Here is a 12,506-nt window from a genome sequence, read left to right as displayed (position 1 = left end):
CTGCGTACTTGCCATCGAGCTACCGTGATTTACCTCCCTCGTGATGACCCTAGGCAGGGTGCGACGGAGGCCCTGAGGGCGAGGATTTCGCCTTTTGCCACTTTATATATTTAGCCATTAATTGTTCAGATAGGCCTATTGCGAAGCTTTTGTTTATTATGCTTCTCTCTCTCTGCCTGTCTCATAAGGTTGTTGCCTCTGTGATTGGGACAGACGAGCGTATCTGCTTCCAGGGAAGGGGCTCTTCTCTTTGCAGTTCTAAGGCTGCAGACTTTCTTGTCCTTAATAATTAAAGTGTTGGCGACGGCCAGTACAGGAATCATGTATCGGGGAAGACGATTAAATAAACGTCTCTTTTCTTTAAATCATCAAAGAAGGATTAAATATTTTCTATTAATTTGAAAGCATTTAAAAAAATGAAACATAGATAAAATATATGACAATTTTAGTTAAAATTAATCATATAAAGTTTAAAAAATATATATCAGGACCATTTTATTAAATTGAATCTAAAGAAACTACACTGTTCGCCTATATTTGAAAATGACTAAATAATTAAAAAATAAGCTTATAATAATTTTGATTAAAATGGTTACGTGAACATAATCTTTTAAAGTAACTAAACTACTTAAAATAATTTTGTAGTATTGTTAGTCAAAATTATTATATTATTTTTTCTGATCACTTCCAACAATATCTACCTAACTATGATTCTATGCATCTGTTTGATGAAAATTATTATATAAATTTTCTTGAGTACACGTATTAGGCTGGTTGAACGATTAAGCAAGTATGTAAATGTATTATGACTAGATAAGCCTAACAACCTTTTAATATTAGTTTAATGTTAATTATTGGACTATGAGTACTCTTTTCTTAGAAAATTATAGATGCTTACATTTCCATATGAACTGGTTGAACTATGATTTCCAAAAACATGCTATAATCTCTTCTTCTTCTTCTTCTTGTTATATTTTTGTAATTGAATCTAATGGAGAAAAGTCAAAAGTCTTAACTTTTGCTAAAATCAGTGACGAAACATGAGGCAATTCATCCACTACTGATCAAAAGGTTTCCTACCATAGCAAATTGGATAACTTTATCATTCAGATGAACACAAACTTCTTGACAACTCCCTCTACGAGTCCCAAATATTTAGTTTGAGAATCTTGGTTGCACCATCAATCTCTCTCTCCCCTCTCCAATTCAATGCTTTCTTGCAGCTGATCCACTATTTCAGCCATTTCAGGCCTCCTGCTGCCTGGTGATGATGCTGTGCACCTCATTGCAAGGTCAACGACCTTCCACACTGAGTTGGGCTCATAATCTCCATTTTGCAGCTTTTCATCAATGAAATCATCAATCTTTCCTGTGAGAATCCTCTCCGACAGCCATTTAGATATGTGACCCCTTCCTGGATCTGGAATCACTGGAGGTTGGCCAGTGACCAATTCCTGGAGAACCACTCCAAAACTATAAACATCGATCTTCTCATCGAGCCGTAGACTACTTTGGTACCTGCAAAATATTAAGACGGCAGTCGACATGAGTTGTTGGATTTAGTTTCTAGTCTCAGGATTTATAACAATTCCATGAATTGGAGAAAATGGCATACAGTGGATCAATGTATCCGGGTGTGCCGACCACCTTCGATGCGAAACCATCTGTGTCATACTCATTGCAGAAGGTCTTTGAAAGCCCAAAGTCAGCTATTTTAGTCTCTAAACTTTCACCCAAGAGAATGTTGCTGCTCTTCACATCCCCGTGAATTATCGGTTTCTCGCATCCCCTGTGTAGATAGTCCAGTCCTGTATGATGACGATCAAGGTTTGTAGCTGGTGTCGATACCATGAAGTAGAATGATATACATAAAACTGATTCTTGATGTTTAGGTTGAAACCTTGTGCAGCTTGGTGTGCAATGTGGAGCCTCTCTGCCCATGTTAACCCAGGGGAATGTGCTTTACCTTCAATTTGACAGAAGATAGAAATCTTTATCGATATAGACAATGATACAAAGATCTAGCTGAATTGAGTTCATATATATGCTGAAGTTTCAACCTTCTGTGCAAGGTGCTAATTGTTCTGATATCATGTCAAAAGTTTGATAGGATGATCCTTCATTCTAAATGATCAATATAGATGTATAATACTAACTAAAAGTCTGTTTTATTTGAATTAGGCATCTGTGTTTTCAAATTGCATGGCTTAGAATTGCAAACCTCTCAAATTTTCCTGAAGGCTTCCAAGAGGCATGTATTCATAGACAAGAGCAAGGTAACTGCCATCCTTGCAGTATCCAACCAAAGAAACCAGATTCTTGTGGTGAATTCTTGTTAAATTTCTGGCCTGCCATAAAGTGCAAAAAACCATTATTCTTAAGAACTTGGGTCGAACTTGATTCTGAAAATAGTTAGTTGTCGACTGGACTGATAGAATTTTAGCTGCATACCTCAGCCAGGAACTCCCTGTCACTTTGCGGGGACAACTGCGACTGCAGCTTGATCGCGACTTGAGTGCCATCTTCGAGTTCTCCATGGTAGATGATTCCAAACCCGCCTTTACCAATCGACCTTACAAAATTGTTTGTTATCTTTACTATCTGTGCATAGGTGAACAAGTGAACATCCACTTGCATTTGAATGACTGCACTTTCTTCAGCACTAACTGCAGCCAAATCTTCAATTCGCCGACAACATTGATGCTTTAGTGTTAACTCGATCAAGAATATCGCAAACCCTTGTTCTACAGAAGGAAAAAAGAAAGAAAGAAAGAAAAGAAATACCTCTTTCATTCCTTCTCATTCTCCATGCAATTAGGACCACCAGTAGAAGTAGGATAACTACTGCTGGACTAACTGTAGAAATTAGAATTACATTGGTGTTCTTGTTCTTGTCACTGGCTTCTACAGGCTCAGAGTTTGTATAACTGTCAAACCTTTATTAGGAAATGGAGATAATGATATTGCTTTCAAGAAACATAACTAAATCAAAAAAATGGAGGAGGAAAAGAGAAGTTTACAGAAGTGTCAATGTCCCATTATTCATCTTTTGTAAGATGGAAACTGGGACAGCTCCAGTAATATTGTTCCCTCTCAAATCACTGGCACCAAAGACAGAAATGAGGTTGAATTATAGTCATCTTTATAGTTCACATTCTGAAATATAAGGTTATCATAGAACTTACAGGAATGTTAGCAAAGTTAAATTTCCCAAACTGTCAGGTATAACTCCTGTCAAATTGTTGAATGACAAATCCCTGCAGCAAGTAAAAGAGACACCATCAATTCCAAGTTCCTATTGCTTGTACTATGACTATATATGTTAAATTAGAACTTACAAGCTCCTGATTTCAGATAATGATGCAAATGAGGTCGATATTCCTCCTGCCAATCTACTTGAACTCAAGTTTCTGCAAAATGCTTGATCTCGTAAGATCTTTTTGATGGAAACCGATACACACAGACACCTTCAGATAACTTACATAGAAGTGATTCTTGGAGGATCAAGTGTGTGATGGCTACAAGTCAAGCCGTCCCAAGCATATCTCCTTGGAACACAGGGATCACCAGTCCAGCTCCCCCTTTTAACTTGGTACTCTACTTTGATTGCAGTAATGGCATCAACTACAATGGTTAAATCGTTCCCCAAACATTATTTCAATATTTCTAGTGATGAAACCAGATTTAAAAACTTTATCATATGCAAGAATCTGCTATTTTTTCCTCTAAAAGATGAAAAAAAATGATTGAATTACCATCATTAGCATTGGTTGTATCTTCAATCTGCATGGGAGAGTAGACCTCCACCGCGTTGATCAACGGGGGGAGGCTGGAATTCCCCGTCGCAGTGAGACGGAAGTTGTAGCTGGCTTGGTCCTCCATGGGGAAGACGCTATAGACGGCGTCGGACATGAGGTACGGCGGCTCGTAGGGGCCGTACCAAAGTTCGCCGTTCATGAAGATGTTGAACTGCCTCGATCGGTTGATCGCGAGCTCCGCGAAGTGGAGGTTGGCGAAGAACTTGTTAGTGCCTTCCAAGTAGTCCCAAGAGAACCGCATCTCCCTGTCGAAGAACCTCGCCGGCGTGAACGCCGTCTGCATTACCGCCGTCGGCGCCTCGAATTCGTCCTGTTCGAAGTTTTCGACCGTGAAGTTGGTGGATATATTCCTCCACCGAGGATCCGGAGGAGTTGGTTGCCAGATGCGATCGTACTTGTCCTTTGGATATCTGCCGAACCAAATTCTGTTGGATTTTGCAGCAAAATTGATATCTGAAAGAGTGATTATCTACTAGTCACCTCACTGCCTCGTTGTCGAGCGATCCGTAGTTGCTGCGGAAGCAGAGGACTAGAGATTGGCTGACATTCGCGAAGCTGTAAATGCTGCTCTTCAACGGCCGCAGCTCGATCGCCGACACGAAGGGCGTTCCTTGGCCGGTGTTTATCAAACATGCGGAGACTACGCTCGCCGCGGCGACTGTGATGACCTCGTGACTGTACACTTCCGAGGCATTGGTGACGTTCACCGTCCGCCAGTGGTTGACCTCCAACTGCAGATCGAACGACAGAGGACTAGCGACGCTGGCGCTGTTCCGGCCGTCGTAGTTCCCGTAGTAGAAGATCGCCCTGACGAGGTACTTGGCGTGCTGCGAAGCAGGCAAGGAGTAGCAGTTCCGTTCGTCGTCGGGGAAGCTTCTCAGGTTGAGTAGCTGCGCGCTGAGACGGAGGGAGTTTACGTGGGTGGCGGAGACATTGTAGTCGGTTCCCCTGTCGATGAATCGGTCATCGGAGACGTATAGGATTTGGGTGGTAGGATCGGAGTAGCTGTGGTTGCTGGAGATGCCGCAGTCGATGCTAATGAATCCTGAGATCGATCGAATGACCAAGAATTGAGAGGAGAAGACAGATAAAAAATTAAGATAAAATAATTAAAACATCATTTGTAGCACCGTCAGTGCTCGGAGGCTGTCCATGAACGCAGAGCATGAGAACAGAAGCGAACAGAAGCACAAAGCAACACGATCTGCTTGTCATCTTCCTCCCCTGAATTTGCCTTCCTTCCATGAATCCTAGTTCTTGATATGTTAATTGAGAAATTGACATTCGAATAAGGATGTCAGGAAGAGAATTTCATCAACAAAAAACTAGCATGGTTGACCTGAACTCAGTCGTACTTTCCGTGTTCATTTTTAATAGAGAAGACGTAGGCTTTGAATGACTAAAAAATGAATGTTCATCGGCTGACTTGCGGAATGAGAATTGGTTGTTGAAACGTAAGTATAGGTTTTGAAATATTACCAAAATCAGCAGATGTAATTCTGAATTTTTTTTAGATCTTTACGGTTAAAATAAGCAGATGTATCTAATCATGTCCGAAGATGGAAAATTGGGATGTGAATGTCTGGTAGACTCTCCTCCACCTTGTAAGATTGATGGCGTTAATGTCGAGTCAAGGAAGGGGTCTTCAATGTTGATCCTCCGATGTTCAAGTTAATCGTCGGCGATGATATAAAAGGCGGGGCAATAATAATGAATACTGTAGTGCAAAATAGTGTATATCGTGTATCTCTGTCGATGTTTGCACCCCCTTTATATAGAACTCCCATAGTGCGCGCACACGCTTCCCTATGTGAGCATGCTTCTCGAATTTTTCCCTGAAAAAATTTATCACTAAAGTGTCTCTGACACAGTATCTTAACAAGCCGAACATATCTCTAATGTGATAGTGGAAACTTCTATCATACGATCTTTCTGTCAACCATGCGTGGTGTCAGCGATGCTAACTCTCAAAACGATATCGAGAAATAATACAGTGGGTTCGTTGCTGGGCCGAGCGGGTTAACCGCTCGGGTGGAACTCCGTTGCGCCTGTGCCGTGTCTACTCGGCCAGAACTCCGTTAAGCCTATGTCGCGTCCGCTCAGCCAGAAAACACTTCATTGAGCGTCGGTCGTTTGACACTTTCCTGAGTCAAAGGTGGGGTCGGATCGGAGCCTTCGCCTCCTGGTCGAGGGGCCTGATCGTTCGACCGGCCAATGCAATTATCCTCTGTTTGATCATATGATATCTAAACGTTGATCGTCTTGATTCTGATCATCCTCATGACAACCGACCCCTATCGGATGAACCGCTCTTTATCATCTCATCAGTATCTATAGAACTTGCCCCACGAGGTTATCTGGAGCGGTTAGTGCGTAGAAGCTTGCCACTTGAGAACGTGGGTTCGAACCGCGGAGTAGTCAGGGCGTAATTCCTTGGTCCCTGTACACCTCTTCCCACTGCGCACTAACTTCTCCAGTTACCGTGATTTACCTTCCTCATGAAGACCTTAGGCGTGGTGCGACGGAAGTACTAGGACGAACGATATCACCTTTTACCACATCAGAATCTATAGAACTTAACATGAAATATATATATACATCAATTTATTTAAAGGGAGCCACCACTTTCCGATTATCAATTTATTTAAAGGAGCGACCACTTTCCTTAATCGGTTTGTGCGCCAAGGCTTCGTTGATCGTCGAACAAAGCTTCACAGAAGTTGCTAGGAAGCATCCTTTTCCAACTGCACGAACAGAACTGTAAAACCAAAGGGTCGTCTTCTTCTTCTTCACGCGTACGCGTCAGCGTTTCAATTTGAGCGAGTCATCTGTTTGGACTTGGCCCATTGCAAGAAAATAACAATAAAAAAATTATGTTGTTTTTTTAGCTATCTATAAATTTATTTAGAATTTATCCGTTTATTATTATTATTTTTAACAGATAAACAGAAGAAAATGTCGATTATTTATTTATTTATTTTTTGCTTAATCAAAACGGTCCCTTCTGTTATCGGCGAAAGCCATTGATCGATTCAGAGAGGGAGGGAGGGAGGGAGATGGATTGGGAGGCGGCGAAGATGATGTGCTCGTTGCAGTTCTGGAGGATGGCCGTGTATTGGACGCTTGCCCTTGTCTATTCCCGCTTGTATCTGCTCTTGCTCCCTTACCTCTCCAACCGCTTCCCTTCCTTGTTCCGCCCGCCGCCGCCGCCCTTTTCTCGCCGCCGCTTCAGTCCAGGACATCAGTGCCCCGTTCGGAGGCCCATCTGCGTGGTCACCGGGGTAAGCCCTAGCCGCTCGCTTTTGCCTCTTGACCCCTTCTGTAACTCTGAGGGTTTGTTCACCGCTTGTTGTTGGCAGGCCACTTCTGGATTGGGCAAGGCTGCTGCCAGAGCTCTGGCAGCTGAAGGCTACCATGTTCTTCTCGGTAAGAAGATGCGATGATCGATATTTTTTTAACAGTTATTTGACATCAACTCTTGCTCTCAAATTTTCATTTTTATTTATGAACAAAATTCAAATGTTCATTTGATGCGTTGCATTTAGTTCTTAGTACAACGCCGTCTAGGGGAACTTGTTCTTTAGTTGCATTTGATATATATTTTTCTTTCCGTGAGGTGAACCATTAAGGAAATGTGATAGTTATCTTCTTTGAGATATTTGATTAAAGTTATGTTTTTTTTGTGATGTCTTGATGAGTTGTTGGTCCATATCAAATTTTGCTTACAAATGTATTTGAATAAAATTTAGATGTTCAAGACACGTTGAATTAGTTCCCAGTACGACACCCACTCTGCCAGTCGGCCAAGTAAACTGGTTGTTTATTTTATGTCCTTCCTTGAAGAACTGACAAACTTTCATGCGACACTTTAGGGAATTTGTTCTTAGCTGCATCTGATGTTGTCTCCATTAAGTAAACCACTGCAGAATCTTTTCACATGCACTACATTTATGCTTCATCATAGAATATTAATGAACTAACAATCTGTTCATTTTATTTACACGATCAAAAGCTTCACGTTCTCCTCAGGCACTAAATAAGGTATATCTTACAGTTCGAGCATCAATGGTATATATCTCCTTTTATACTTTGCAAAATTATGTTGTGTTTTTGCTGCATCTTGTACAGGCTGTTTGGGAGATTAAGAAACATGATCCTAATGCCTATGTAGAAGCATTTCAACTCGACATTTCATCTATGCATTCGATTATGAAGTTTGAGTGTAATTTAAAACAGTGGCTGCAAGATGCTAATCTTCATCCTTCAGTACAACTTCTCATAAACAATGCTGGAATATTAGCAAAATCTTCCCGTGTTACTGCAGATGGATTTGATGAGTAATCTCTTTGTTCTTTCTTACAAATTTCTTTTATATTAGCTTTTGCAGGACTGCAGTTTATCATTTCAAACATTTCCCGATCCCTTCACTTACTTTAAGAATTCTTGCCCTTTTTATTGCATGGCAAATTATGTCTGTTTCTCTATGAAATCTTGTGTATATCTTACAATTTTTGTTTTGGATAAGAAAATAAAACGGCATGACTGTTATATTAATCAGATTGTGTGAGTAGTGATAGAGGATTTTTGAGTTCAAGTCAGTCTGAATATGGTCTGATCCAGAAATTCTAACAGAAGTAGCTGCTCTTCAATAAAACTTCATTAGTCACCTTTGAGATTAGTAGTTGTGCCCTTGACTGCTTGCGCCAATTCTTTGTTCGTAGGAAAGATTTATTTCACAAGGAATGCTGTACTTGATGTCCATTCATTTTGAATCATAAATGTTTCTGAAATAATCTGAAAAATGTGCTGCTCTGCTGGTGATCAGAAAAAGAGATGTGACTAAACTTCCAGTGTCAGAAAGAATAGTAGTGAACCCTCCCATTTTGGTTTCTAGTAAATTCTTGAGTTCAATTTAAACACCCTTAGTTCTGATTTAGTCGTGTTCTATGAAAACTCATGTCATGCAAACTTGATTTGCCTTCCATAGAGAGCCTTTCCAATAAGATAAGGTTTCTTCTTGGAGTTTCATGCAACAGTACAGGGTAAACAAGTGTAAAATGATGCATGTTTCTTTATTTTTGCATTCAGATTGCTGAGTGAATTCAAACGATGGATCTGTATTAACAGAAAGATCTGAATCATCAAGCAGTGCAATACTAGAATTTGGGTACAATATTTCAATTTAGAAGAGAGCTTTCTGATCCTACTTGAGATAATTCTCTGCCTACTTTTTATGTGATAGTAGGATGGATCTCTGATCCACATAGTGTCTTGACATATTAGCTAATTTGTGTTCACCTGTGTCTTATATCTGGGCATTCTTACTTCTTAAAAAAGTTAACATACAGTCATGATTCAACTGTTGAAATTGCTCGAACCGATTATCTCTGAAAGGCATTTTTTTTTGTTCCTGTTCTGATAGTAGGATTTATGTTTTGATTTTTGATTTTTATTGCAGGATGATAGAAACAAACTACCTCGGTGCATTCTTTCTGACCAATATTCTGTTACCACTGCTGAAAAATAGCCCAGTACCTTCAAGGATAGTCAATGTGACATCATTTACTCATAGATGTGGTGAGCTTAAAACAAGAACTCACCATAATCATTGTTATTAAAGAAGACACCATGTTTCTAGGTTTTTTTTATTGATTAAGTAAATTTCTTTGTTCCATTTATGCGAACATTACATATTAATGTGTTATATTCTAATAATCTGTGCTGCTTATCTCTGACCATAGTTTCTCATGTTGATCAAAACAAGGGAATCCTAGCAAGAGAAAACTTCCATGTCTTTTCTTCAAAGAAGTATTGTTTTGCCCAAATCTATGAATATTCTAAATGTAAGTTCACCATTGTGAAATATGAATAATTACTCCAATTTCTTTTCTGATACACAGTTTGTATGCCTTCATAACAGTTTGTACACTGCTATTCTCATACGAGCTCCATCGCCAACTATATGCAATGGATTCAGCTTCAGTTGTCTCCGTCATGTATGTAACCATTCTCTAAGGATAAGATGAAATATTGCTTGATTTTTGTTGCTAATTAAAGCTATCTTCTTTTTTTCTTTAAATAAATTCAAAACCCTTTTTACTTATCTACTATAAGTGACCAAATTAAATAACAAGATGTATCCATTCTTTGTATTGACACCACAACAATCATATTATGTCATTCTTCTGAACTTATGGCATCCTATTTTCTGTTTAAGCTATTTAATTATCATATTCCAAGATTAAACTACACTTATTTTGCCCTTGTGAAAGTTAATAGTTTGAGTGTGAAAGGAGGAAACCATTTACATACCTTTGTATATTGTGCAATGCTTTAGCTTGTCATGGTGCTCCATGGTTTGAACAGTTCATTTGTAAGATCATATCATAGATATTGATTGTATAACTTGAAAAATGAAGAATTTATCTCTCTTTCCTTCTCATTTATTAGGGCTGCTGATCCTGGATTCGTTGAGACAAACATAATGCGAGAACTTCCCCCATCCTTACGAAAGCTGGCTTTTATGGTTCTGGGATTCCTTCATCTGCTACAATCACCTGAAATTGGAGTTGGTTCTATCATTGATGCAGCTTTGGCATCACCGGTAAGTCTCATTGATGTAGTAACAGTTAATCCGTTGGTTCCTACCCAGCCAATAAACTAGAATTTATTATTTTCATCATGCTTTTTTTTAGGAAGCATCAGGGAAATATTTCTATGGGGCAAAAGGCAGGACAATTAAGTCCTCTCCCGTTTCCTATGATGCAAAACTTTCAAAGGAACTATGGTTATGCTCATATGAGCTGTTGCAAGAATGCAAGTCAAGAATAGTGAACCTATCAAAGCTTGATTAGCTCCCTAGTCATCCGATTGGGGACGAGTGAAGACTTTTTTTGGTGCCAAAGTTTTTCATGCTGAGCTTTAGCCTACTCTGGTGGAATTTATATGTAACTCATTTTGGTCACTTCATAAAAAATCTATTTTACAAAAAACTTTGTCTCTTGTTGCTAACTTCCTGCCTCTTCTCCGCCAGCCAGCTGGATGGTGGCAGTAAACTTCATATTGATTCTTATTTGTGCAACCAAGACTAAAATGCATGTTATATTTTTTTTTCCGAGGTAAATGTCTCTCTTATGTGCTAGTCACTATTCCAAAGGTTAGTAGTCGTCCGTGATTTACTTCTTCCGTGTTAACCTTAGGACGGATTGACAGGGGCGCTGGGGGCGAGCGTATTCATCTTTTGTCACAATGTTATATTTTTTTCTCTTATTTGGATTGTGATCAGATTGAACATATTTTTTTTGCTTTGGTAGTTCTCCTAGTCGCGATGCTATATCTTATCTTTTTGTCTTTATGTTGCCCTGTCTCTGGTCTTGCTATAAATCCTTTTGGTGTTTATTCAACTCTAATTTCTGTTTGAAGTAGCTTAAGTTACACGTGAAGTTCTATTGGAGTGATAGCTTGTTTGTCTCCTCATTTACGTTATGTAAATCTCTTTTTTCAGATATGATAGCTGGTGCAATTTCAGTTCCCACTTAGTTCATTTATCTGTGTATTCTGGAGGAGACATCTGCATCAAAATATATTCAACAAGACAGTACAAATGTTCAAGTAAATATCAGCCTGGCTTGTTTCTAAGTTGACTCAAAAGAGAAAGTGCTCCCGAATACTTCCATTATTTATTATAATTCAATGATTCATCACTTTTGTTTCCTTCATTAAATCAATAAGAGCCTCTTCAATCTTGTAGAATTCTACCCATGCAACTAAATCTTCAGCATGCCACTAAAAGTTCGGTTTAATCTCATGAAACTAACAACTGAAACCACAGTTATCTCTACCCATGCAACAACCCCCTTAATCTAACCAAGTCATTAACTAGCTGCTGATCTTCAGAACCAACTCTACTGCTTACGAGCTCCATTGTTCAATAGCGACAGGCAGTGGATTTGGAAGGGCCGAGCTCGATAAAGCCGCCACTGTAGAGGACGATTCCATCACTCAACTTCTTCTCGAAGATGAGTGGGATCCCTCGACTGCTATCTCTCGTCCCTCTCCTTGGCTCTTTGTATTGCTGCGGAACCGTGCACGTCCTCACCGGCGACGACACCACGAATACCCGGCAGTAGCGAGCCAGGTACTTGGATCTCAGCTGCGTCTGCAGGTAGAAGTAGCCTTGCCGGTCGGTGACTCCCCTGACATTGACCACGCTGCTCGTCACACCACCATTGCACCTCAGAAGAACCACCACACCTGTGCAAGATTCGATATAAATTCGACAGTTAACGAGTGAAATTTGTTAAAATTAAGAAATTAGATGTAAAAAAAATTCACCTCGAAGAGGAGCAGCGTCCAGTGACGGCACATAGCCAGGGAGATAGCATCTGCAGTAGACGACCCCCTCGGCTGCCATGGTGAAGTTCGATGACACTGGCAGCTGTGCTGGAGGACGAGCCGGCGCTGCTGTGGCATTCGCATTCGTAGGGCAGAGAGCAATGCTGAGGATCAAGAACTCCAGTACAAGGCAAAGTTGACGACCAAGTATGGATGAAATAACACTAGCCATGGTATACTACCAAGTATAATCTCTCTTTCTAACTCTCAGTTCTTATATAATTCAATTGCACCTGAACTACCACCCTATTTATAGCAGCTGCTTGCTGGATTTCTTGAGAGAGGAAGAAGAGT

General features: G+C 40.0%; 3 protein-coding genes across 7 annotated transcripts; 1 reads left to right on the top strand and 2 right to left on the bottom strand.

Annotated features, from left to right (window-relative positions):
• Window positions 1–968: 968 nt before the first annotated feature.
• Window positions 969–5,155, bottom strand: LOC121996078 (probable LRR receptor-like serine/threonine-protein kinase At1g05700). Its single transcript, XM_042549925.1, has 13 exons — window positions 4,949–5,155; window positions 4,299–4,863; window positions 3,756–4,228; window positions 3,483–3,624; window positions 3,339–3,410; window positions 3,186–3,257; window positions 3,021–3,101; window positions 2,785–2,936; window positions 2,452–2,678; window positions 2,222–2,348; window positions 1,901–1,966; window positions 1,616–1,808; window positions 969–1,518 (listed from the first exon to the last, which is right to left on the bottom strand). Exons 1-13 carry the CDS (start codon window positions 5,100–5,102, stop codon window positions 1,182–1,184), a joined length of 2,661 nt encoding a protein of 886 aa, XP_042405859.1. The 5' UTR covers window positions 5,103–5,155; the 3' UTR covers window positions 969–1,181.
• A 1,694-nt stretch (window positions 5,156–6,849) lies between these two features.
• On the top strand, window positions 6,850–11,521 carry LOC121977279 (dehydrogenase/reductase SDR family member on chromosome X-like). 5 transcript variants are annotated; one of them, XR_006110772.1, is made up of 10 exons: window positions 6,851–7,099; window positions 7,178–7,244; window positions 7,831–7,859; window positions 7,947–8,155; window positions 9,277–9,395; window positions 9,560–9,661; window positions 9,739–9,814; window positions 10,269–10,422; window positions 10,514–10,722; window positions 11,323–11,521. XR_006110772.1 is itself a non-coding variant. In XM_042529893.1 (9 exons), the coding sequence occupies exons 1-9, from the start codon at window positions 6,875–6,877 to the stop codon at window positions 11,326–11,328; spliced, it is 987 nt and encodes a 328-aa protein (XP_042385827.1). In that variant the 5' UTR covers window positions 6,850–6,874; the 3' UTR covers window positions 11,329–11,521. The 5 variants fall into 5 exon arrangements, 4 of the variants coding, with proteins under 4 accessions (XP_042385827.1, XP_042385814.1, XP_042385821.1 ...); XM_042529893.1 differs by lacking the exon at window positions 10,514–10,722 and having other exon boundaries at window positions 6,850–7,099; XM_042529880.1 differs by lacking the exon at window positions 11,323–11,521 and having other exon boundaries at window positions 6,850–7,099; window positions 9,560–9,626; window positions 9,719–9,814; window positions 10,514–10,932.
• Window positions 11,521–12,405, bottom strand: LOC121977313 (proline-rich protein 3-like). Its single transcript, XM_042529903.1, has 2 exons — window positions 12,153–12,405; window positions 11,521–12,071 (listed from the first exon to the last, which is right to left on the bottom strand). The coding sequence occupies exons 1-2, from the start codon at window positions 12,382–12,384 to the stop codon at window positions 11,746–11,748; spliced, it is 558 nt and encodes a 185-aa protein (XP_042385837.1). The 5' UTR covers window positions 12,385–12,405; the 3' UTR covers window positions 11,521–11,745.
• Window positions 12,406–12,506: the final 101 nt, after the last annotated feature.

Source organism: Zingiber officinale, chromosome 1B (genome assembly GCF_018446385.1).
Source record: "Zingiber officinale cultivar Zhangliang chromosome 1B, Zo_v1.1, whole genome shotgun sequence".
In the NCBI taxonomy this organism is placed as follows: domain Eukaryota; kingdom Viridiplantae; phylum Streptophyta; class Magnoliopsida; order Zingiberales; family Zingiberaceae; genus Zingiber; species Zingiber officinale.
This window is presented reverse-complemented; position numbering and strand designations above follow the sequence as displayed.